Below are 27,912 nucleotides of genomic sequence, written 5' to 3'. Positions count from 1 at the left end.
AATGAAAACTTGTATTTCTTCGCTGTATAGAATTTTGGAATTCTATGCATTTTGAGCACTCACTGACTTCCTTGCACCACTAAAGTGATTAGTTGCTCCATTCAGTCAAGCACCACTGTACAACAGAAGAGCTAACTGACTTCACCAAGCTATGTACCAACGCTTCTCCAGTATGCTCTTTGGAATGTTTGACCATGCTGAAAACAAAAATCAGGAACCTGAGCTTTGTGAGAAGGAGGATGACGAATGGATTCTGGTCGATTATATAGGTGAGAAAATTAGATACAGAACACAAATTAATGTCAATTATTGTGAATAGCATATTTTGTATTTATTGCTTAAGCAGTAGCCTGATTTCTTTGCATTTAATAAGGCAATATAATTGACATGAATAGTATTATCTTTTTGTTATAAGTCATCGTACAATGACTGAAGTTTTTAGAGCAGGTTGAAGCATCATTTACATGGAAGTTTTGAAAGTTTGATCACATTAAAGCTGTATTTTGTACGACCAGGGTTTTTTTTCTTTGTCTACATATTGACATTACTATAGTGTCACAGCTTGGGTATTTCCTAAATTTTCATTTGCTCTAAATACCACAATGGTAGCATGTACACCCACCATGAATTATATCATTTGATTGCCAAACTGCACAGTGTTAACTATCCTTAATCAAGTATCGGCTAAGAGTTTTCTCTGGGCTGGGAAGAAATCTTCTGATGGGTAATCCCTGTTGGAAGTAAAAGATGGACAGAAAACAAAGTTGGGCTCAGGTCCAGCAGTAGTGGTTAGCCCTGCACTTCATTAACTACATGACCAAGGTACTAGAGAGTTTGTGTATTAGAATTCAGTTGCCCTTGAGCAAGTCTCCAGTTTCTAGAGACAATGTAAAAATGACTTGGTGGGAAGAGTCACAACACAAACACTACAAGTGAGATCATTAAATAAAATTTGAAATAAGAAGTAAAATCCCTCGAAGTGCCTCAAAACAGGAGATTGCATGACTACAGTTATGAAGCTGAAAATGTGTTGCTGGTTAAAGCGCAGCAGGTCAGGCAGCATCCAAGGAACAGGAAATTCGACGTTTCGGGCAAAAGCCCTTCATCAGGAATGGAAGCCCTTCCTGATGAAGGGCTTTTGCCCGAAACGTCGAATTTCCTGTTCCTTGGATGCTGCCTGACCTGCTGTGCTTTAACCAGCAACACATTTTCAGCTCTGATCTCCAGCATCTGCAGACCTCACTTTTTACTCGATGACTACAATTATGCCAATCAAATAATCTCTGTGTTGTTTCCTGTCATGTCACTCTACAGACACCTATTGAAAGTTCATAATTTAATTTTCAGTAAATGAGAAGTGTATTCCAATAAGTTAGTCCATTATCTTAAATACTTTAGGATTATCCATTTTTTGTATGATATCGTTTACAATTGGAACTTGTAGGCAGACTACTAATAAAATAAAGTAGTCATTTTATTACTACTTTAGATAGGATATTCTAGCCTTAAGAATGTGTAGGTGTTCAGCCAGGCTCTGTCCGTCACTTTGGCAGGAGACAAGCAAAACCCACTTTAGGAAAACAACAGGAAGCCAACTGCACAAGTTGCTATTATTTTTGGGACCTTTCAACCTGTGGGTAGAGCAGGCAGAACCTTTATTTGCCCGTTACAAGCCAATGATGAACAATATACAGAGTCAGGAGGAGTCTCATGACACTGTGAGCTTTCACTTCCTCATTTTATTTAGAATTCATTGCAAAACTGGAGGCTGATAACCCCAGTGAGGGGAGGCATCCAAATTATTCTAGACTGTCCAACTCCTTCTTTCCCCCAACCTCGCAAATTTTATTTTTTAAAAATGTATTGATTATAGGCTGTGCCTACCCTGTCAGATGGTGGCATGTAGAGAATTTCAACACCTTTCATGTATTGATTTCCACATATAGTGTAGCAGATATCAGAGTGGAACCCACAGTTATGTATTTTGCTGCAGTGCATGTTAGGTATCTTTCTACTGCCTCGACCAATACCTAGAGAGTATCACTCGGATAGCATCCAACGGATTTCAAGGTTCTTAGCATTTCTGAATGAATTCAAATTCAGAATAGCACTAGTTATTTGTGTTGTTTTAAGCAGAGCAGTGTAACATCTCATTAGACACAGCACATAACAAAACATCTACCCAAATTGCTTCTAACCAAATTGTTTCAGTTAGGGATTTTCAAGGTAGCCAGTTGAGTAGTGGTATTGTCATTAGGCTAGTAAACCAGAGTTGTAGCCTAGTATTTTAGGGATCTGGGTTTGAACCCCACCATGGCTTAAGGTGAAATCTGTATTCAATAAAAACTTAGAATATAAAAATGTGTATCAGCGAGTATGCAACTGTTGTTGATTGTAAATACCCATCAGTTTCACTAATGTCATTCAGGGAAGGAAATCCGACATTCTTACCTGATCTGGCCTTGACAGGATTCCAAACCACAGCAATGTGCTTGACTCTTAACTGCCCTTAAAATGGCCCTCAAGTCACTCACGCTGACCCAGACAATGATATTCGTATCAGTGAGTTTATAGAAAAAAAAATTTAAGAGATTGAGTTATCTACAAATATTGGTGTTTCTTTCCATAAATTTTATTATGGAATTGCCTCGATTTTTCATTTTTATTTAAATCAACTTTAATTGGCTATTCTATAAATAGGCTGTAGCTTAGATCTCTTATTAATCAAGGATGCTTCTAAACTCATATTAGATAATTAAATATGTCCTTTTCAATGTCATGAAAATCCAGTATCAAATGCTTCTCTTCGTTAGTTACATCTACTGAGCTGGGGTGTTTATTTTGGTTTGATCACAGGTTCAAGCACAGCATTTTCTTTTGATTTTTTTTAACAAAATAAATTGAAACTATTCCCTCAGTTTAAGTGATCCAGAACAAGAGAGCTTAATTATAAAATTGAAGCTGGTCAGTTAAGAAGTCATGTTCCAGCTGTACAGGTCATTGGTTAGGCCACTGTTGGAATATTGCTTGCAATTCTGGTCTCCTTCCTATTGGAAAGATGTTGTGAAACTTGAAAGGGTTCAGAAAAGATTCAGGATGCTGCTAGGGTTGGAGGATTTGAACTATAGGGAGAGGCTGAACAGGCTGGGGCTGTTTTCCCTGGAGCAGCGGAGGCTGAGAGGTTTCTTTATAGAGGTTTATAAAATTATGAGGGGCATGGATAAGATAAATAGGCAAAGTCTTTTCCCTGGGGTCAGGGAATCCAGAACTAGAGGGCATAGGTTTAGGGTGAGAGGGGAAAGATATAAAAGAGACCTAATCGGGCAATGTTTTCACCAGAGGAAGTCATGAAGGCTGGTACAATTGCAACATTTAAAAGGCATCTGAATGGGTATACGAATAGGAAGGGTTTGGAGGGATATGGGCTGGATGCTGGCAGGTGGGACTAGATTGGGTTGAGATATCTGGTCTGCATGGACGGGTTAGGTTGAAGTGTTTGTTTCCATGCTGTACTTCTCTATGACTCTATAATTAAATCAGAAAGCACATTTTCTGTACAAAGGGTGTTGGACATTGGGAATTCCCTCTGAATGTTGGGTCACTTTAAATGTTCAAGGCTGCAATCAAGAATATCAAGGGAAACGCAATGAAGGCGGGTAAATATGTTTGAGATATGGATCAGGAACAAACTGGTGGAAAGGTGAAACAAGCTTACCGGGCTAATCTCCTACTGAGATCTCTATGGACCACTATACAGTTCTTCTGGGACAGGTGCATCTGTAAAAACAAAACTATTTTGTATCTTACAATAGAGTAACAGATGTAAACTCTCAGTTTCTTTTCAGTAATTTTAATGAAGTGAATCTGTTTTTAAGCTAATAGAAATAGCGATGTAGAGTTGAGAATATAGCAATGAGATTTTTAAAGGTTTTTAAATGCATTCCCAGTGGAATTTTTGCAGTTTTTGTTTATAGGTATTCTACAAATGTTCAAGGTTTGTGCGAAGATTTGTAGCTCGGGTGCTCATTGTTGTGGTTCTGTTCGCCGAGCTGGAAGTTTTTGTTGCAAATGTTTCGTCCCCTGGCTAGGCGACATCATCAGTGCTTTGGAGCCTCCTGCGAAGCGCTTCTTTGATGTTTCTTCCGGTATTTATAGTGGTCTGTCCTTGCCGCTTCCGGTTGTCAGTTTCAGCTGTCCGCTGTAGTGGTTGGTATATTGGGTCCAGGTCGATGTGTTTGTTGATGGAGTTTGTGGATGAATGCCATGCCTCTAGGAATTCCCTGGCTGTTCTCTGTCTGGCTTGCCCTGTGATAGTGGTGTTGTCCCAGTCGAATTCATGTTGCTTGTTGTCTGTGTGTGTGGCTACTAGGGATAGCTGGTCGTGTCATTTCGTGGCTAGTTAATGTTCATGTATGCGGATTGTTAGCTGTCTTCCTGTTTGTCCTATATAGTGTTTTGGGCAGTCCTTGCATGGTATTTTGTAGCGGCAAGGACAGACCACTATAAATACCGGAAGAAACATCAAAGAAGCGCTTCGCAGGAGGCTCCAAAGCACTGATGATGTCGCCTAGCCAGGGGACGAAACATTTGCAACAAAAACTTCCAGCTTGGCGAACAGAACCATTCTACAAATTTTCAAAACCACTTTTTCCCAAGTTGTTATTTTGGTGAAGCTGCTACTGACTGCAGATTTGAGATCCTGTCTGTGCTACATTTGTATCCAGCTTTATCTTACTGTGCAGTTGAACTTATGGCCCCTATTTACATATCTTGGAACCAATTTGTATTGCATAATAAGTCCTTGGATATTAAAACAGTATGTATGCAATTAGAGCACTCAAGTATTTAATTAAGACACTTCATACAACTACATTGCACCACTTGTGAAAGAATACCAGGAATTTATTTGCAACCATACTATTAAATATATATGTTGCCAGGATTGATCCTTTTCCTGTATTACACATCTTTTCCAGCAGTTGGCTGTTGGATGATGATCAGGATTGTGTGCTCTAGTCTGGAGATACTCAGGTCAACTATAGCATTTCCATTTGACTACCAGTTAGGATAATCTGTCAACAGAAAGGAAGAACTGAACTTGAGGCCTTCAGTGAAATAATGTTGTTCACCGCAAAAATCTCAAAGAAAACTTTCCATAAAAATCTAATAATCTCTATGCTGTGGGTTTCACATTCTTTGACATTAATTTCACTCTGATATTAGCTAGAGAATGGTGCCTAGTAAAGATCAAAGCAGGTCAAACAACTAAACATATTGAAGAATTCCTGTAGACAGCAAAACAGGAAGTAACAGGCAATGTTTATCATTTGCCTATTTAAATTTTGCAGAAGGTGAAGTAAAGATTGAGACATACAAATAGGATTAATGTAGAAACTGAAATAATATAAAAATTTGGATTATCTTGAGTCTGTGAAAAATCTGTTTTCATGATTAGACACATTGTTCAAAAATAAATTAATTAGTATACTGTTTAAAAACGCAGGTGTACCTCCTTCAACAAGGTGCATCAATTTTTAAGAGCTTTTAGCAGCAAAATTAATAATGAAAAGGAAATAAGGAAACTCTTGTCAGTGATTTTTCATTGACCTGGTTGTCAGGCAGAAATCAATTGTGGGCCCATATGAGGGAGGAGGGATTTGGTGGCCTCAATTTCCAGATTTTTGCATTTAATTACAAATGTGTAGTTCACTCCAAGCTGTTGTTAGTTTCACAAAGTAATGATAGTGAACACTGACAGTTTTTGCTGTCATTATAGTTTTAAAAATCCAGGCCATCATTAATCTTAGTTCTGTACTGTACTCTTGATTTGGCCACTTTCTCATAGGCTCATTGTATCATAGCATTTATAATATTAGGAATTTCAAGTATCAAATTTAACTCATACATTTCTACTCATCTTTCTCAATTTTAAAAGTCATTGCTAATACAATTCATGTAATAATATTGAAATTAATATTACATAAAAGACACGTGCTGCATAAAAGGTTTAATTGTATGCTTTTTTAATGTATAAAATATTCCCATTCTTCAAGCTGTGTTGAAGGCACAGCAGACTTTATTTAATGCTGTAAATATGTTGAAGGCACAGTATACTTTAATTGTAGGAAGATGTTTACTATGGTGTTTTGAAACCATGCTCGGTTAGTATGTATTCATCAGTTCATGTTCATAATATTTGTTTTTAAAAGTGGCACAACTTAATGGTTGGAAAATCCTATAGGTTCATAACTTATTGTAATGCTTTGTTCTTTATTGTCAACATGTGTGTACAAATGTGTATTGAATATAATCTGCAGGATTATTATAAAATAAAATTAATAAATGTTTCCTTTTCTCATCCTATCCCTGATACCTGCTTCATTTTTTAAACTTTAATGCTTTGCCACTTGCATGCCCCTTTTTTTTCTGTCTCCTAACTCTAACACAACTTGAACTGCTTGTTAGATGCTTGCACTGAATTCTCTAGAGAAGAATTGGATGACATAGACAGAGAAAGCTCTCCAAAATCAGCTATTTTCTCTTCAACCTCTTCTCTTGAGTTGCTCGGCAATTGCAGTGACCCTTGCTTTCTTCAGCTTGACTCCTGTACTTTGGAGGAGAGCTGGTTCATTACCCCTCCCCCATGTTTCACTGCAGGTGGCCATGCCCCAGTGCAGGTGGAGACCAGTCCAATGGAAAATCTTCTTATTGAACACCCCAGCATGTCTGTATATACAGTGCACAATGTCCGAAGCAATATGAGAGAGAACAGCAGGTCTGTTGAATATGAGAATGAAACAATCAGGTAGGTTTGTAGAAATGGTGATGTTGAAACTTATAAAATACAAATTGGGAGTTACATGAAAAAGAGAACTACTGATCATATTTTAATTTTTAAAATTTACAAAATGTACATTCTTTAAATGACAAAACATGGAAACTTTATTTTGATCAAGCAGAAGCTCGAGACATGAATATCTAAGACACAGCACATTGAGTGATGAACTTGGTGGATACTAGAACTGAAATACAGACTATTGTAGTCCCAATATTTATTGCAAAAATAAAAAATGGCAATTTCAAAACTGTACTACAGATTGATATTTAGATTTTCAAGTAATAATGTCTTGCCCAAAGAATTGTTGAGGAATGAAAATTGTAAAGTTGCACAAAAGCTGAGCCTTGATTGTGCAACTATATTTCTTTAGAACTTGAATACCTGTCATCTTTCATAAAACAAATACATAAGACTCCTTTGATCAACATTATTTGGACTTTAATATTAAACTCTACATGTAGTTGGGTGAAGAGACATGATTTCCTTTTCTAACCAACATCAAGTTGATTACATTTGCTTGGGTTAGCTGACATTATGGTTATCCGACAGGACCAGTAATCCATAGCTCTGTCTGGAGACATACAAACATATGAACAAGGAACAAGAGTAAACCACTCTCTGTTCTTTGAGCCTACTGTAGTATTCAATATGATCATGGCTGATCTCATTTTAATCTCAACTCTACATTGGTGTAAAAGCCCTAATAATTTTTCACCCCTTGATAACCAAGAATCTATCGACCTCTGTGTTTAAATATTTAAAGACTACTGCATTTTGAGGAGGAGAATGTCAAAAATTCACATCCCTGAGAGAAAAAAATTCTTCATCTCTGTTTTAAATGAGTGCCTCTTATATTCAAATATGATCCTTAGTTCTAGACATTGCATCCACTCAGTCAAGTCCTGTCAGGATCTTTATATGTTTCAATTAAGTCACCTTAATTCTAAACTCCAAAGGCTCAACCTGTCGAACCTTTTATCATCAGGCAATCTACTTGTTTCAGGTATTAACTAGTAAACCTTATCTGAACTGCTTCCAATGCATTAACATCCTTTTGTAAGTACGGTGACCAAAACTGTATACAGTGTGCCAAATGTGGTCTCATCAATGCTCTAAAGCATGAACTCGAATCCCATCTTGGCAGTGTGGAGATTCAAATTCAATTTAAATAAATGCAAAATAAAGAGCCAATATCCGTAATGACCATGAAACTTTTGGATTATTGCAAAGATTCACAATTATCCTTCAGGGATGGAAATCTCACCATATGTGACTTCTACAATGGCATTGTAACCATCTCGAGAACAGTTAAGGATAGATGATAAGTACTTACTACAGTAGGTTTGTTGAATCAGTTGGCTGTGTGATTGCCTCACTCTGCATCACAAACCAAACTGTGTGGGCTCAGATCCTGCACTGGCTGAGGTTACCATGTATGTCCTACCTTCTCAATCTCTCCCATTATCTAAGGCACGGTGACCCCCAGTTTAAACCACCACCAGACGTTTCTCTCGCTAATGAAAGAGTAGCCCATGGTCTGGTGAGATTACGGTGACTTTACCTTACCAATAAATGATTAAAGAAACTTTGTGTGTTATTTGAAAAGATACATTTCAAACTGTTAATCTAGTTTGAACATTAATGGTATTTTTATAATGTAGGAACATGCCTGCTAAGAATATGTAATTGCACCTCTTCGTCTTTTTGTTTGTAAGCTTAAACTTACATTGTGGGCATTGAAAAGTGTGGATGAATAAAGAAATCTTGTAAGGAAGTCCTGATCAGATTAAAATGTGTTGCTGGAAAAGCTCATTCCTGAAGAAGGTCTCATGCCCGAAACATTGATTCTCCTGCTCCTTGGATGCTGCCTGATCTGCTGTGCTTTTCCAGCAACACATTTTCAGCTCTGATCTCCAGGATCTGCAGTCCTCACTTTCTCCTGACCAGATTAAATATACTTGAATGGTAAAACTGACTATTCAACAATTTAAGACCAAAATCATATTTAAAGCTTTTTAAGTTTTCAGTTCTCACGAAATGCAAAATAAATGCAATGTGCCGTGGCAATGAATGATTACTACATAATGTCAGGGCAAAGTGTTCCTTACTAGACAACTTGCCAAAAAAAATTGGTTTTATTTTAATTTTTAACTTTAATTTTGCAGTGCATGTGTTCAACCTAAACAAGAGTTCCTTTTACATTGTTTAAAATTTGAAAAAAAAGCTTTCTTAAAGGGATAATTGGATCCATATGGTTTCAGCTATTCTTTTGTTAATTTTTTCTAAAATGCTCGTATGATATTTTTGCAGCTGTTTTTTATTCCTCTGATCAGATCACTCTGATGTGTGAGCCACACTTTTTTATAATCTGTTCAAACAGAGTTGTAGAATAGTTCTTTCCAGAAAGTAAGTAATTTTCCACTGATAGACTCTCAAAAACAGCACCAATTCAATTGGCTATGTATTCCTTACTTGTAGCAAGTACATATAATCATAGGAACGTTATATTTTTTGATACACTTAAAATGATGGCGTGTTAACTTCCCAAGACCATGTGTGATGGTTATGCAAAATAGGAAGTTTCCCTATATTCAGCAGATAGTAATTAATCAATATGTAGAATAACCATTGGTCCAGATGAATTGGCAAGAGAAAGACTGTAAGTCAGACAGAGAGAGACAGAAACATAAAAGAATTTGCTGGAAAGGATCAGCAGGTCTGGCAGCATCTGTGGAGAGATATCAAAGTTAACATTTCGGGTTCAATGACCCTTCCTCAGAACTGATGGGAGTTAGGAAAAGGTTAGTTTTTAGGCAGAAGATAGGGTGGGGAGAGGTGGTAAAGAGTGAACGATACATGGAGATAGAGCTGAAAGAGAAGAAGACTAGATGGACAAAGGAATGGCTAACCATCAGACTGGGAGAATGCATAGCTACTAGTGAACAATTAGTGGCTAATGATGGGTAATGTGTAATAGCAGACTGTGATAACAAGGCTTGTGTGTGGAAATTGGGGTAAGCACATGTGAAGGTGCCTCAAACCCTAAAATTGTTGAACTCAGTACTGAGTTCAGAAGAGTTCCCAAGTGGAAAATGAAATGCTGTTCTTCCAGCTTGCACTGATCTGCACTGGAACACTGCAGCAAACCTGAGACTGAGATGTTGGCCATGGAACAGAGTGGTGTGTTGAAGTGGCAAGTAACTCAGTCTTTTTTGCAGACAGAACATAGATTTTCTGTGAAGCAATCACTCAGTCTACGTTTCGTTTCCCCAATATAGAGAAGGTCACGTTGTGAGCAGAGAATGCAGTAGACGAGATTGTGTCAAATGCAGGTAAAGCACTGCTTCATCTGGTAGATGTGATTGGGTCCTTGGATACTGAGGAGGGAGGAAGTAAATGGACAGGTGTTACACCTTCTGCGATTGCAGAGGAAGATGCTATGGAGCTTTGGGGGTGCTTGGCAGTGAAGGAGGAGTGGACCAGGGTGTGCCGGAGGGAATGGCCCTTACAGAAGGCTGGAGTTGAAAAATGTGGTGCTGGAAAAACACAGCAGGCCAGGCAGCATCCGAGGAGCAGGAGAATTGACGTTTCGGGTATAAACCCTTCTTCAGGAATTCAAGTCTGGTCTCCAGCGTCTGCAGTCCTCACTTTCTCCTTACAGAAGGCTGACAGGGAGGTGGTGAGGAATGTGTCCGGTGGTGGCATCCTGCTGGATGTGGTGGAAGTGGCATCTAATGGTCTATGGATGTGGATGCTGTTGGGATGGCAGGTGAAGTCAAGGGGGACTTATCACTGTTGTGGGAGGGAAGGTGGGGGGTGAGGGCTGAAGTGCAGGAGATGGTGGAGGGCTCAATCAACAAGAGTGCTGGGGAATCATTGGTTGAAGAAGAAGATGAACATTTGGGAGGCCCCTTCTCGAAGTTGGCATAATCAGAACAGGCGTGATGTAGACAGAGGAACTGGGAGAATGGAATAAAATCTTTACAGGAAGCAGGGTGTGAGGATGGGTAGTTCAGATAACTGTGGGATCGATTGGTTTGTCATGGATATTGGGAGTGGGCCTATCCCAGAAATGGAAACAGATGTTGAGGAAGGCAGACAGCGAGATAGAGGTAGGTTCATTGGAACCGACTGATGAGTAATTTTAGTTCTGTTTTTTCATCTCCACATTAATGTAAGTAGACTGAAAGTATGCTTAAGGCATGGCAGGATAGCTTGGCTATGTGGAATGTCTACCCTGTGCCACATGAGTTAAGGACAGTTTATGTGGCCGAGATTATAGTGTGCAGCAAGTGTGTCCAACTGCAAAAACTTGAGCTCTGGGTTTTGGAACTTGAGCTTTGGCGGGAGTCACTGTGGTACATCTATGAAGTTGAAAACTATGTGGATAGCGTGTTTAATGAAATTGTTACATTAAAGATCAAGTCCAAGCAAGCAGAGGAAATTTGTGACTGGTCGCTAGACTGTCTGGAGACATTAAGCAGGTTCTGCAGGCTTATTGTTTTTATCTTGCAGACTAATTGTTTTTCCATTTTGGATACTGGTGAGGGTGATGATCAGAAGAATGTAACAAGAGCCAAACTTGTGGTCCTGCAAGTGATTCAGCTCCTTGGAAAGGGAAGGAGCTTGGAAGGATAATAATAGGTGATTTAGGTACCTGGGGAAACAGACACATGTTTCTGTGGTTCTGGATGTCACTTCAGGTCAGTATGTTGCCTCTCTGGAGTCAGGGTTGATGATGTGACAAACTGGATGCAGGAGATTCTTTTAGCAGAGAATGAACAGGGCGGCACAGTGGCTCAGTGGTTAGCACTGCTGCCTCACAGCAGCAGGGATCCGGGTTTGAGGTTTGATTCCAGCCTCAGGCGACTGTCTGTGTGGAGTTTGCACATTCTCCCTGTATCTGCGTGGGTTTCCTCCAGGTGCTCCGATTTCCTCCAACAATCCAAACGTGTAGGTCAGGTGAATTGGCCATGCTAAATTGCCCATAGTGTTAGGTGCATTAGTCAGTGAGAAATGGGTCCAGATCGGTTACTCTTTGGAGGATTGGTGTGGACTTGTTGGCCCAATGGGCCTGTTTCCACATGGTAGGGAATCTAATCTTACACAAACAGTTAGTGGGCATAATAGACACTGGCAACAAGGAAATGAGTAGAAAGTGGGAAGAAGTCCTGAAAGAATTTGGGGAACTAAGGAAGAGATTCAAAAACAGAACCTTGAATGAAGTAATCTCAAGCTGCTCCCAGTACCACATGCTAGTGAATGTAGAATTAGGAAGATTGAGCAAATGAATATCTAGTAAAATGGAAACAGGAGAGAGGGCTTTAAACTTCTGGGACATCAGGACTGGTTCTGGGCGAGGTGGAACCAGTGCAAGGATAGATTACATCTTGACAGGACGGGGCCTAATGTCGAGGGAATATGCTGGTGTTGTTGGGAGGGTTAGTCTAACTTGTCAGTGATGGGAACCCAAAAGGAAATTCAGACACAATAAAAACAAAGCTGATATGGAATGTAGAAGAACTGTGAATGAAAGTGGAAAGCAATAGAAACAAAATCTCAAATCAACCAGGGTCAGTTTAAGGAATAATGTTAAAGGCAGAATTAATCACTCCATCCGTGTACATGCAGCACTCACAGCAAGGTAGGTGAATTGACATTGCCAGTAGAAGTAAAATTTATTTGCTAATACAGAGATATGGCTGCAGAATAACCAAGACTGGGAACTAGATATCAAAGAATGATCAACATTTGGAAGGGTTAGACAAAAAGGGAACGGTCAAATCAAAACAACAGGATGTATAACGTGATTGAAGGTAAGAAATAGCAAGTAGCAACAGACATTAGTAGAAATGGTTTATAGGCCATTAAGTAGTCAAATAGTCTACTTTTCAAATGAGTAAATCTCATGAGCAACAATGCTGTCAACGAAGACTTCCTTGATTGTGTTTAAGAGAACCTGGCCCTTGTTGCTACCTCAACACTGATCTAGAAAATAATTTTAGAAGTAGTAGCATTTATGTAATCTGAAAAGATTAATTAATAATCTGATTGTAAAAGAATATTGATGGAATGATGGCCATAATATGATAGAATTTTCCATTATGTTTCAACAAAAATGTTGTTTGATCTGAAAATAGATTCTTGAGCTAAACAATATCAATATGAGGAGGAAGTTGGCTGTAGCTGTTTTGATGGTAAATAGTTAATGGCCAGTACTTAATGAACTAATTCTTGATTTTAACAAAACATATTCTTTTAAGTAACAAAAGTGAGAGTGCCCTGGCTAACAAGGGAAGGTAAAGATAGACTTTAAATCAAAAAGGGAGGCAGATAATGTTGCCAAACAAGTTGTAAGCCTGAGGTTTGGGAGAATTTTAGAACTCTACAAAGGAGGACTGAGAAATTGGTGAACAAAGAGGAATTCATGCAGAATGTAAAATAGCAGAACATAAATGGATTTAGAAAACTTCCATAGGTTTTTTTTATTCATTCATGGAATGTTGCTATCCCTGGCTAAGCCAGTATTTATTGCCTGTCCCAAGTTGTCTTTGTGAAGGTGATGGTGAGCTGCCATCTTGAAGTGCTACAGTCTACATGTTGTAAATAGACCAACAATGCAGTTAGGGAAGTAGTTTGAGGATTTTGACTCCATGACCCTGAAGGCTATATTTCTAAATCAGGATGGTGAGTAGCTTGGAGAGGAACTTTCAGGTAGTGATGTTCTTATGTATTGGCTGCCCTTGTCTTTGAATTGTTAGCAGTCATGAGTTTGGAAGATGTCATCTAAGGGACTTTGGTGAATTTCTGCAATGCTATTACTACTGAACGTTGATGATGGAAGGAGAGAATGTTTGTTTGTAGATGTGATGCCAATCAAGCAAGTATGTAAAATAGAAGAGATTCACAAAAGTGTGCTCATTGCAGGCAGAAACAGTTAAGTTTATATTAGGAAATGGAGAAGTGGCAGATAAGCTAAATAAGTACTTTGTGCCTGTCTTCACAGAGCAAGACATAAAATATATCCCTGAGATAATTAATATTCTAGGGTCTAGTGAGAGTGTGGAGCGAAAACAAATTAGAATTATTTTTTTAAAAATGCAATCTGAGACTGGTACAGTTGGAAAAAGGAGTGAGTCAAACAGTCAGGGCAGGCAGAGAACAAGGTAGGATTGAGAAGTTAAACTGCATGTATTTCAATGCAAGAGGCTTAACAGGGAAGGCAGATGAACTCAGGGCATGGTTGGGAACATGGAACTGGGGTATCATAGCAATTACAGAAACATGGCTCAGGGATGGACAGGACTGGCAGTTTAATGTTCCAGGATACAAATGCTATAGGAAGGATAGAAAGCGATGCAAGAGAGGAGGGAAAGTGGCATTCTTTATAAGGGATAGCATTACAGATGTACTTAGGGAGGGTATTCCTGAAAATACATCCAGGGAAGTTATTTGGGTGGAACTGGGAAATAAGAAAGGGATGATCACCCTATTAGGATTGTATTATAGACTACCTAATAGTCAGTGGGAAATTGAGAAACAAATTTATAAGGAAACTTCAGTTATCTTTAAGAATAATAGGATGGTTATGGCCAGGAATTTTAACTTCTATCACTATGGACTGCTACAGTGTTAAGGATTTAGATGGAGAGGAATTTAAGTGTGTACAAGAAAATTTTCTGATTCAGTATGTGGATGTACCTACTAGAGAAGGTGCAAAACTTGACTTACTCTTGGGAAATAAGGTAGGGCAGGTGACTGAGGTGTCAGTGGGGGAGCACTTTGGGGCCAGCGACCACAATTCTATTAGTTTTAAAATTTAAGAAAAGGATAGACAGATCGAAAAGTTGAAGTTCTAAATTGGAGGAAGGCTAATTTTGACAATATTTGGCAAGAACTTTCAAAAGCTGATTTGGTGACAATTGTTCACAGGTAACAGGACGACTAGAAAATGGGAAGCCTTCAGAAATGTGATAGAGTCCAGAGACAGTGTATTCCTGTTAGGATGAAGAAAAGGCTGATAGGTGTAGGAAAGGCTGGATGACTAGAGAAATTGAGGTTTTGGTTAAGAAACAGAAGGAAGCATATGTCAGGTATAGACAGCGGAGATCGAGTGAATCCTTGGAAGAGTATAAAGGCAGTAGGAGTATATTTAAGAGGGAAATCAGGAGGGCACAAAGGAGACTTGAGATAGCTTTGGCAAATAGGATTAAGGATAATCCAAAGGGTTTTTATAAATACATTAAGGACAAAAAGGGTAACTAGGGAGAGAATAGGGCCCCTCAAATATCAGCAAGTTGACCTTTGTGTGGAGCTGCAAGAGATGAGGGAGATACTAAATGAATATTTAGCATCAGTGTTTACTGTGGAAAAGGACATGGAAGTTATAGAATGGGGGAAATAGATGGTGGTATCTTGAAAAATGTCCATATTACACAGGAGGAAATGCTGGATATCTTGACATGCATAAAAGTGGATAAATTCCCAGGACCTAATCAGGTGTACCCTTGAACTCTGTAGGAAGATAGCAAGTTATTCCTGGATCCTTGCTTAAATAGTTATACCATTAGTAGTCACAGGTGAGGTGCTGGAAGACTAGAGGTTGGCTAACAAGGTGCCACTGTTTAAGAAGGGTGGTAAGGACAAGCCAGGGAACTACAGACCAGTGAGCCTGACATTGCTGGTGGACAGGTTGTTGGAGGGAATCCTGAGGGGCAGGATTTACATGTATTTGGAAAGGCAAGGACTGATTAGAGATAGCATAGCTTTGTGCGTGGGGAATCATGTCTCACAAACTTGAGTAATGAACAGGATTGATCAGGGCAGAATGGTGGGCGTGATCTATATGGACTTCAGTAAGGCATTTGACAAAGTTCTCCATGGAGACTGGTTAGCAAGGTTAGATCTCATGGAATACAAGGAGAACTAGCCATTTGGAGACAGAACTGGCTCAAAGGTAGAAGACAGAGGGTGGTGATGGAAGGTTGCTTTTCAGACTAGAGGCCTGTGCCGCAAGGATAGTTGCTGGATCCACTACTTTTCACATTTATATAAACAATTTGGATGTGAACATAAGAGCTATAGTTAGTAAGTTTGCAGATGACACCAAAATTGGAGGTGTAGTGAACAGTGAAGAAGGTGACCTCTGAGTACAATGGGATCTTGATCGGATGGGCAAAGGGCTGAGGACTGGCAGGTAGAATTTACTTTAAATAAATGCAAGGTCCTGCATTTTGGGAAAACAAATCTTAGCAGGCCTTATACACTTAATGATAAGGTCCTGGGGAGTGTTGCTGAACAAAGAAATCTTGAAGTGAGGTTCATTGTTTCTTGAAAGTGGAGTCGCAGGCAGATAGGATAGTGAAGAAGGTGTTTGATATGCTTTCCTTTATCGGTCAGGGTATTGAGTATAGGAGTTGGGAGGTCATGTTGCGGCTGTACAGGACGTTGGTTGGGCCACGTTTGAAATATCGCATGCAATTCTGGTCTCCTTCCCATTAGAAGGATGTTCTGAAACTTGAAAGGGTTCAGAAAATATTAACAAGGATGCTGTCAGAGTTGGAGGATTTGAGCTAAGGGAGAGGCTGAACAGGCTGGGGCTATTTTCCCTGGAGCGTCAGAGGTGGAGAGGTGACCCTATGGAGGTTTATAAAATCATGAGGGGCACGGATGGGATAAATAGAGTATTTCTGTACTGAACATCTCTATGATTCTATTGGAAAAATTAATGGGACTGAAAGTTGATGAATCCTTCGGATCCAATAACCTTCACCCTAGAATGTCGAAAGAGATGATGGGTGTTTTGCTGATTCTCTTTCAAAATTCTATTAATTCTTCAGTTGTGTCTATGTATTGCAAATGTAACTTCATTGCTTGAGAGAGAAAACATGGAACCTCCAGTAGTGTGGAAGTATTTGCATCCCTTTTTTTCACATAAGCTCTACAATCTATTGTAAAGGATATGTTTACTAGATATTCAGATAATAATTAACTGCTTCAACAGAGTTAATGAGTTGCCTTCAAGAATCTGTGCAATCTAGACAACATGTGCACACCTGCAGTGGTGTTTAAAGAGGGAGTTCCAGGATTTTAAACCAGCAATGCTGAAGGAATGGTGATATATTTCCAAGTCTGAATTGGGAGTGGTGTGGAGGGGATCTTGCCAATGGAGGTGTACCAGTTGCCCTTGTCCTTCAAGATAGAAGTGGTTTGATTTGATTTATTGTTGTCACATGTATGTAAGTACACTGAAAAGTTTTGTTTTGCAAGCAGTACAGGCAGATCATAGTAAACAATGATGTACAGGTCAGAAGGTACTTAGAGTCAGGCATACAAGGTAACAACTGTACAGGAGGTGCATAAAAGCAAGATCAGCATTTAGATTTGAAATTAGAGAAGTCCATTCAGGACTGTAATAACATCAGGGAAGAAGCTGTTCTTCAACCTGTTGGTACGTATGTTTAAGCTTCTGTATCTTTTGCCTGATGGAAGAGGTTTGAAGAGAGTATTATTGGTGTGGGCAGGATCTTGATGTTGGCAGCCTTTTTGCAGCAGTGAAAAGTGTAAATAGAGTCCATGGATGGGAGGTTGGCTTCTGTGATGGTCTGGGTTGTGCACACAAGTTTCTGTAGTTTCTTATGGTCCCGGGCAGAGCAGTTGATGTACCAGGCCATTATGCACCAAGACAAATAGCTTTCTATGGTGCATCTGCAAAAGTAGGTGAGGGTCCTTAGGGATATGCCAAATTTCCTAAGCCTACTGAGGAAGAGGCATTGATGTGCCTTCCTTATCATTGCATTTGCATGGGTGGTCCAAGACAGATTGTTGCTTATCATACTCTAAGGAACTTGACGCTCTCAACACTCTCCACTTCAGCTCCATTGATGTAAATAGGGATCCTCCTCCTTTCTTCCTGAAATCCATGAACAGTTTTTTTTTGTTTTGCTGATATTGAGCGAGAGATTGTTATCATTGCACCAGCACCAAGCACTCTATCCCCTTCCCATATTCCGACTCATCATTGTTTGATATTTGGCCTACTACGGTAGTGTCATCAGCAAACTTGTAAATGACGTTTGTATGAAATTTGGCCACACAGTCATGTGTGTAGAGGGAGGTACATGAGTGGAATGAGTACGCATCCTTGTGAAGAGGCCAGTATTGAGGATTATTGTGGAGGAGGTATTGTCGTCTATCATCACTGATTATTGTCTGTGGGTTAGGAAGCTGAGGATCCAGTCACAGAGGGCGGAGCCGAGATTTTGTTCTTGGAGTTTTCAGACTAGTCTGGTCAGGGATTATGGTGTTAAAGGTGGAGTTGTAGTCGGTGAGTAGGAACCGGATGTAGGTGTCCTTGTTTTGCAGATGTTCCGGGGATGGGTGTAGGGCTAGGAAAATGGCATCAGCTGTGGACCTGTTTTGCCAGTAGGCAAATTGCAGAGGATCGAGGTAGGCTTGGAGGCTAAAAGTGATGTGGGCCATGACTAACCTCTTAAAACACTTCATGATTATGGAGGTTGGAGCTACTGAATTGTAATCGTTGAGGCACGTTGCATGTGTTTCTTTGGTACTGGGATGATGGTGATCTTCCTGAAGCAGGTGGGGACTTCAGATTGCAGCAAGGAAAGGATAAAGATCTCAGCAAATACTTATACCAGCTGGTCCACCTAGGATCTGAGTGAACAGCCGGGGACTCCGTCTGGGCCAGTCACCTTCCTCTGGATTACTTCAGAAGGCTGATCTGACGTCTGCTGTGGTAATTAAGGAACGTGGGTTGATGGTGACTTTGGTTGGAAGGTTGTGTCTGAGGAGCCTTGGTGAATTTCTGCCTGCATCGTATTACTGCTACTAAACGTGCACAAACTATCCTGGATGATGTCAAGCTTCGAGAATGCTGACGGAGCTGTACATATCTAGAACAGTGTGGAGTATTCATTCCACACCATTGGCACTTTGCTCTGACTATCTTCCCTTGCTTGTTCCAATGGTTCCTTGCCTGTATCTTAAAAATCATAATTTCCTTTTCTGCTATCTGTCTCGCAGCAAGATTTGATCATCAAAGAAGGTCTAACTTATAGTAATAATTTTCTTCAAGAGTGTTTTACGTAGAGCTATGTGAATTGCAGGAAGGGAACACTTCAGGCACGTCATGGCAGTGAAGTCGGGGTCTTGAAAGGAAGGGGGCTGAAGAGGTTTAGCAGGAAGACACTGGATGGTAACATTTGAAGGTGAAATGGACAGCACCTTTATCACTTATTTAAAAATACTGGTATTCTCAATATTTTGGAACTATTTGAGCCTTTTATTTCTTTCATATCTCTTCTGCAATTGAACTCCAGCTGCAAACCACACTCTCATTTTCCTAATTAAATATTTAACTAAATAACTGTTAAATAAGTCAATTTAAAACTTACTTGGTAAAGTCATCAACTAGATAAATTTTACCATTTATTATAATAAACCTACCATTAAAGGACTTGTCCTCTTCCTGAGATCTCCAGCGCCACAGCTATCAGTCTTTTTAAACAATTTGATTCACTCCACATGATATTGAGAAATAGCTAAGGCATTGAATATTGCAAAGGCTATTGGCCTAGACAGCAATCCAGCAATAGTACTGAAGACTTGTACTCCAGAACTTACTGTACCCCTAGCCAAGTTGTTCCAGGGCAGCTACAACAGTGGTGGATAATGTGGTATGTCCTGTTCACAAAAAGGGTTATAATTGGTTGAGTTACTTTTGTTCAGTTAGTGTTCCCTCCAGCGGCAGCAACGGAAAAAATCATTGACAGTACTATCACGCAACACTTGCAAAGTTTTCATTGATACTCAGTTTGAGTTCCACCAAGAGCATTCTGCTCCTAAACTCGTAGTTTTGGTCCAAACACAGGAATTGAATTCCAGAGGTGAGAATGATTGCCCTTGATATCAAGACGGCATTTGACAGAGTATGACATTAAGGATCTCAAGCTAAACTGAAGTTGATGTGAAGCAGCAAAACCTGTTTGCAGATTGGAGTCATACTTAGCACAAAGGAAGATAGTTGTGGTTACTCAAAGACAATTCTCTTACTCCAAGTACGATCTTCAACTGCTGCATCAATTATCTTCCTTCCATTGTAAGGTCAGAAGTTGGCTGATGAATACACAATATGCAGCACCATTTGTAATGACTCAGATACTAAAGCAACCAGTCCTGAGCAACACCTTGGCTTGAATCGATTATATGGCAAGTAACATTCGGGCAAAACAAGTTCTAGGCAATGATCTAGGAAATAGGAGAGAATCTAATCTAATTTGTCTTGACATTGAACGGCAACACCATTAATGAATTCCCCACTATCAATCATAAACTTTAAAACTACGTATAAAACTATATAAATACTGTGGCTGCAAGAGCAAGTCAGAGGCTTTGAATTCTGTGGCAAATCATTTCCCCGTTGTTTTCCCTGTGCTTATCTGCCATCTGCAGGAACAAATCAAGAATGTGAATGAATACTTGCCTGGATGGGCACAGCTGTGAAAATATGCAAAGTTTGATACCATCCAGGACAAAGCAATTCTCTTGATTTGTACACCATCTACCACCTTCAATGTTCACTGCCGTCAGTGCACAATGGAAGCAATATGTACAATTTACAGATATATTCAAGCAACTCACCAAGGCTCCTTCATCAGCAGTTTCCAAATTCATGACAGCTACCTCCTGGAAGGATAAGGGCAGCAGATATATGGGAACACCACCCAACTACACATTCCCCCCCCCTTCCCTTCAAACCACTCACCATCCTGTCTTGGAACAATGTTGCTGGGTCAAATCCTGGAACTCCCATCTTAACAGTGTTGTGCATGTCCCCCAACATATTAAGGACTGCAGTGGTTCAAGAAGGCAGCTCAACACCACTTTTTTTTTCTGCAACAATTAAGGATAGCGAATTTATGCCAAGCCAAAGAAAAAATGAAAAATAGTGAAATTATACTGGGGTGGCATGGTGGTATGGTGGCTCAGTGGTTAGCACTGCAGCCTCACAGCGCCAGGGACCAGGGTCCAAGTCCTGCCTAGGGCGACTGTCTGTGTGGAGTTTGCACATTCTCCCCATGGCTGCGTGGGTTTCCTCCTGGTAGTCCAGTTTCCTTCCAAATCCAAGATGTGCAGGTGAATTGGCCATGCTAAATTGCCTATTGTTTTAGGTGCATTAGCCAGGAGTAAATATAGGGGAGGAGAATGGGAATGGGTGGGTTACTTTTCGGAGTGTCGGTATGGACTTGTTGGGTTGAAGGGCCTGTTTCCATACTGTAGGGAATCTAATCTAATCTTACACATCATTAATCAGCAAGACCAATTATAAATTTCCAACGGGTTAAGATAAAGGTACTTGTGCATGAAAGATACATCAGAATAATAAAGCAATAGTCCTAATATTGATTAATAATTGTCTTATAAAATCACATGTAATGGATTTTCCTCCTGAATTGAATCTCAATTACTGACTTGATGAGATATATTCATAGGCTAGGATCTATGCCATTCCTCGTGTAAATTTGGGCATTGTCAGGTCCATCACTAGTGTCAGATTGTTTGACTTTGGAAAGTATCAGCTAACCCTTCCTGACATCAGACACTGGGTAGGGATCAGAAGAGGAACATGATGAAACCCACTTTTCTTTTTTAAATTTGTTATGGGATGTGGGCATCACTGGACTAGCCTGCATTTATTGCCCATCTCTTGTTCAGAGGGAAGTTGAAACTCATTGCTATGGGTCGAGAGTGTGGTGCTGGAAAAGCACAGCAAGTCAGGCAGCATCCGAGGAGCAGGAGAACCGACATTTGAGGCAAAAGCCCTTCATCACGAATGAGGCTGTGAGCCGAGGGGCTAGTGAGATAAATGGGAGGGAGTAGGGTGGGGGAAGGTAGCTGAGAGTGCGATAGGTAGATGGAGGTGGGGGTAAAGGTGATAGGTCATTGCTAGGTCAGGTAAGGTGGTGAATTCGCTTCCCTGAAGGAAATTAGTGAGTCAGATGGGATTTTAACATAGTCACCATTCGGCTAGCTTTTATTCCAGACTTTTATCAAATTCAAATTTCATCATACTTCATGAGAAATTCAAACTCATGCCCAAGAATATTAGCGTGAGGTTTTGGATTTTGGTCTGGTAAAACTGTCTCTTTCTATGTCAGGAGTTGAGAATAAAAACAACACATCCTACTGTCTCAGTTGCTTTGTGTCCGTTTGTCCTATTCCCTCTATCTCTAATTCCACATCTTTAGCAGTTTGTCACCATCTCTAAACTGTTATGGTTTAAACTTCCTCAAAATAACGTTATCATCCAATGAACTATCCCTAAAAAACAAGATATCTTTCAGGATGTCCAGAATGGCTGTGACCAGACAGTGTTAGTGATGTATGCTGAAGCAGGCTTTCATGCCAACTCAAACCTGTGATAGTCATTGACCTGATGGTGATGTATGGCATACTGGAAAAATGACTTGCTTTTTGTATGTGAATAGGAAGGGTTTAGAGGGATATGGACTAAATGCCGGCAAATGGGCCTGGATTAATTTAGGATATCTGGTCTGCATAGAATAGTTGAACTGAAGATTCTGTTTGCATGCTGTACATCTCTGTGACTCTCTGACTTCTACAGAGCACTGGTCTGGCTTTCTTGTTATATCGGCGTTCATGTCGACGGTCTGCCTCTCAGTTCATTTTATTGCTAAAGTCATTGCCTTAGCTACCCAAAACAAAAATTGGTCAGCTTCTGAGCTCATGCTAACAATTTGGAAGTTGTAAATCCACTTTCTCCAGTGGCAGATTCTGACAAACAACATCTCCTAATATTTCAAAAGAAATTAAAGGAGAGGAACAACCTAATCCAGAAACCAGCTGATCCAAACAGAGAGCAGTTGCCCAATGTTTCTTTCATATCTGAACACCTTGATAGAGTCTATAGCTGGACATTGTCCTCAGCCATGCCTATCATGTTCACACTTCAAATTAATTGAAGACCAACTGATCTCTACTGTAATAAATTATCACTAATATACTTTCATCCATGCTAACTTCTCTGTTTGAAAACATTACTTCACCATAACCATCATATTATTTGGAATTTTACACAAATACAGATATAGTGACAAGGTTGTTATAGAGGTTGAACAGTTTTATTGAGAAATGTCCTGCTTCCATTCACATGTGCAAGACTAACTAGATTAAATGATGCAACCTTACTTTCTGTGATGACATAATATTTCTATAAATATATACTACTTGTATCCAGCATACTATTGTAGCAGATTGCCCAATATGCTTTCACCTCCATACCTGTCCTGGAAATATGCTGTCTGCAGAGAATATAACTTCTACATCAGCAAAGACATGTTGAAAAATCCTGAGCAATCTAGCCCAACCCAGGTTAAATCAAGAAGGTTAGTTGGACTATCACTGAATCCCTTTGGCTAGCTCCCCTCAGCCTTGATGACGCATGGTATAAGACTGGAAGAAAATATCAGTTGAAATCCTTTTCGTTGAAGAATCCAAAATAGGATCAAAATCTCTTTGCAAGCAATGGACAGTAATTAACCAGTTCAGAATCAGTCATGGTAAATGTCAACATCTTTCCTATGGAGAGAAGATTAAAGCATCCCCATTATGAGACCCTCACAGAACTACTCATCAGACCCAGGAACACATCCAAGAACATTACCATAACAGGGGGTTTGCAGGCAGCCAACAATAAAGCAGAAATAAAACAGAATCTGATGAGTCATCACACTTGAAAAGTTCACTGTGTTCTCCACACAGATGCTACCAAACCTACTGAGTTTCATTAGCAATTTCTGTTTTTGTTTAAGATGTCCACACTACAATAATAAAGGTTTTGACTAACTTAAAATTTTTGTTGCTACCATACAAAATACCTATCAGAATGCCCATCCTCACTACATTGTCACATCCAGGACCCCAAAATGATCTTTTTGGTCATCTTCTCTTTCTGATTGACATTCTGTCACTTCATACCATCTGGAGCCGCCACAGGTTTCCCCATGTATGCTGAATACCTTTATTAATTTGTCACTGTTAGACTGGCTGTCAAAGATCATGTCATGGATGAGTCACAACTTGCTGCCACCTGATATCAAGATCTGGTCCATTATTTTTAGCTCCTGTGGCAAATTCCACTGTCCTGCTTCTGATTGTATCTCACTTTCTAACCAATTTTGCAAGCTAAGCCAGAACCAGTTTGCAGTTTTGGTGTCCTGAGCTGAGCAATAAGACACACATCCAATATCTCACAACCAATTCATTACCAAATGCTCTTACTTAAACCTTTGCAGCATCATCCTCTGACACATCAGTCTCTCAGTCCCTATATTTCTTAAGTATATCTTTGCAATCTTCAGATTTGGCAATGTTACTGTTTTCCTTACTTTTCTCCTGTTTACTACCATCTATTAGCACCAATTGATCCAAACTTTTTAAAGTTTGTACTCTGTGCTATGCTATGGGCAGAGCACTGACATTGTGAACAAAAAGATGAGTGTTACTAGTACAATAAACATTTACATTACTTCAGAGGTAAGAGAACAGGTAATTTGGTGAGGAGCAGTTGTTGAAAACAGTGTGTCTTGGTTCAAGAGAACTTCCTCAATTGTTTTAGCCATTGGCAATAAACAGCATTAGGAAGTTTCAATAGCACAACAAATGCTGCATTTTGCACTTATCAAATACTGTGGGAAAAATAGATTAAAATGATACTTGTGATAGTCTGCATGACATTTATGTAAAATTTAAATTTGTAATGAGTTATCTTGATAACGTGGATAAAGACAGGTTGTATAAATGATGTTATGTTCTCATTCTAGGACTGAAAGCCCTAGCAGAGTAGGCCACCATATTCGCTGCTATGCAGCTACTCTGGCCACCCACACCAGTTTTGTAGAACAAGCCAGTCAGCTTCGTCATGTTCAACGTGGTAAAGAACATGGTACAAAACACCTCATTAACCGTAACAACATTCGCCGCCAAAACCTTATTAGAGAGTGCAACTCTCGACAAGCTAAGCACAATGGACATATTCTACACCAACCTTGCCAGCGCCAGTATAATTATTAATTGTCATTGCTATTTCAATTTTTAAAACAACGTTTTTGTTGTAAATACAGTATGTATATGTAACTTTTTATAGGATTTCATATTTAACAAAATTAGCAATCATTAATCACATGGAGTATTTTAGGGTTTCTATTCTACTTTCTGGGTGCTTTAAAATCAGTATCACCAAATGCCTTGCTCTGAATGATAGGATTTTACTCTTAAAATCTACAAATCTCTTTGCAATCTTTTTCTTATATAGGATTCGTTTGTTTGTTAGGAATTCCATCTCCAAATAAAGATCTGTGCAAATGTATTTGTATTGTGCGTGCATATGTGCAACGTATAGCTATATTATAAAACGTGAATGCTGTCAACATAATCAGTAGCAAATGTTGCCTGGTAGATGGAATGATACTTTCAGATGTGCTTTGTTATGTGAAGTGAGATTTATCTTATTTCGCAACACAGATTCTCAGGGACAGTACATTGTATTTTTTTTCTAAATATCTGTATGTGACAGCAAGGAAGTCCTATGTAAATGTATATTTCATTTTTTTTTTAGAAATGGACCTTTTGTGGATTGATGGCATTAATATTGCTCCAGGGTATTTGTAAATAGTCAAAAATTTTGGGGCTACATATATGACTTCCCTCTTGGTGGCAATTTGAATATGTCTAAAAATGTTATGCTTCTATGTTATCCATGTTTTACCCCTATAAACTTGCTGTAGCTTTGACACTTTTTGATGATGGATGATACCTTGGTGCTCTGTATTTAAATGAAAGACTTTCCCCCAACTATACTCTGGTTTTCATATTTTACAGAGTAATGGACCTGCCATGGTTATAAAATCTTTCCATTTAATAATATATGTCTGTCCCATTTTCCAAAGATTTTCCTGCATTTTCTTTTGGAGAAATGTGATGTCTTGAGTAAGTGTGGATTCTGGTAGCTGCTGAAGAATCATTTTCCCAATGTGGATCTTCTCTTGATTTTATTAGTACTGCAGCGCATATGAAATAATAAACAAATATCTGTCTATTATTTCATACTTAGGAAAGCTTTTATATAACAAGGTTTTACTCTGGATAAGCACCTTGAAGAAATAATTGGAAAATTAGAATAAGTAACTGTACTTCAGTTAATAAACTTTTAAGATTTTGCACACAATAAATAAACAAAATTATCTGTAATGAAATTTTTAATTCATTATCAAATTATCCAACCATGCCTCAGGATTTGTTTTTAAATTTGCAACTACTTTCATACATCACTGTTTTCTCTACAGATAGAGGAAACTTTTAAAACCTTGCTGTCCAGCAAATCTTATGAAAGGCCTCATTAATTCCTCTTGGGTTGTCCAGAAAACTGAGTTAAGTCTATCTTTGTAAAATGCATAAACTTTAACACTGGTGAAGAAAATGTGATATAATATCTCTCTTTCATGATTATTTTGGATATTAATCACTGATAACATTGTGGTAGACTTTAATTGGATATTTGGTGAAATGCTTGCAGACATTTATGCTGTACAGAAAACTCTGTAGTTGGACGTTAAAGATAATTTAGTCTAACCAAACTGTTAACTGCTTTTGATGTTGTACAGGTTGATAACATTTGACTGACTTAATTTGTTTTTATAAAATCTTCTTTGTATCTTATTTCATCGAGAGTTGATTACGTTGGTTGTGATGAGATTAAAATAATAGAAAAAACCTAAAAACAATTGAACAAAGCTTGTACGTGTTACTTCAAGAAAGTGTATGTTACATATAAAGACATTAAACTGTAGCTTTGGATTGATGAATATTTTGAACAGGAGTTCATGTTTGGTTTTGTTATATATGTGCCTTCCAGTGTAAATTCATTACGTCAGTACATTGTTTTGTGTTACATGTAAAGAAGATATGAAAGAGCCAGATGCTGTAAATATGACAAACAATGCAACTATGCACAGGAAGGAATTTGTTTGTGGAGTTACTTTGTACAGTTTATATTCGTTTGAACCAGATCATTGATGAGAGAAAGCCTGGAGATATTTTAACTCATTCAGGACTTTATGGCCATTTGACTAACTGGCATCATTATCCAATTTGCAGAATAAATACAGCACTTTGCCAAATAAGTGTGTCAACTTTATAGACTTGTAGAATTAGTGATATAATTTTATTTACTAATTTAGTATATGGCTATTTATTAGTGATTCCAAAATGTTAACTAGTGCAGTTTGCACTAGTGAAATTGCTTTTTTTAAAAAAATGAATATTTTCTAGTCTTTCCATCTACGTAACCGAAATATGTTCCTTGTTTTAAGTTTTAATAATGGTTTATTTCTTGCTTGTATTAAATGTGGAAATGTTTAATTTGTCAATAAATGTAATAATTTGAGTTTGATTATTGTCATTTTTAATAGAAGCAAAAGCAGAACAAAACAAACTGCTAAACTCTAAATCAGTGAGTTCTAAATGATATCATTGCTTTCGGTATGATTGTTGAGAGGATACTGAACATTGAGATGGGGGAGGTGAACGTTTACAAGTTGTGGTCCAAGTGGGAATCAATTATACAGGAAGGAAAGACTTGAGGTCCTGTAAGCTAGGATTTAGGAGCTAGGTAGGAAATTACAGAGCAATAGCTCAGTGATACTAATCTCTGGGTTTCTCTAATTTCCGTGCATTGATGAATATTGACAGAGTAGATAAAGCAGTTTAAAAATTGTCTAGAGAAATGCTTAAAGTGCCTGGGATCAGTTTACTGGAACATTGGGACTAGTTCTCAGTTATAAGGGGCAGTTTGAGGTGAACAGGTTGATCCCAAAGGGCCGATTCCTCCATGGGAAGATAAACTATCTTGCAGGAGGGTTTAATTTAATTTTTCAGGGGTTTGGAGCATTATGAAGGAAGCAAGTTGCAAAGAGGACTGGAAGACACAAACAGTTTGAATAAATAAGTTCAGAAATATGAATAAAACAGGAAAATAT

The 27,912-nt window shown here is 38.9% G+C and overlaps 1 protein-coding gene across 1 annotated transcript; it reads left to right on the top strand.

Moving 5' to 3' along the window:
• tp53inp1 (tumor protein p53 inducible nuclear protein 1) lies at positions 1 to 27,220 on the top strand. The gene is made up of 3 exons (XM_060824425.1): positions 1 to 269; positions 6,466 to 6,805; positions 24,700 to 27,220. Exons 1-3 carry the CDS (start codon positions 152 to 154, stop codon positions 24,947 to 24,949), a joined length of 708 nt encoding a protein of 235 aa, XP_060680408.1. The 5' UTR covers positions 1 to 151; the 3' UTR covers positions 24,950 to 27,220.
• The last annotated feature ends 692 nt before the right edge of the window (positions 27,221 to 27,912 follow it).

Source organism: Hemiscyllium ocellatum, chromosome 4 (genome assembly GCF_020745735.1).
Source record: "Hemiscyllium ocellatum isolate sHemOce1 chromosome 4, sHemOce1.pat.X.cur, whole genome shotgun sequence".
Lineage (NCBI taxonomy): Eukaryota > Metazoa > Chordata > Chondrichthyes > Orectolobiformes > Hemiscylliidae > Hemiscyllium > Hemiscyllium ocellatum.
This window is presented reverse-complemented; position numbering and strand designations above follow the sequence as displayed.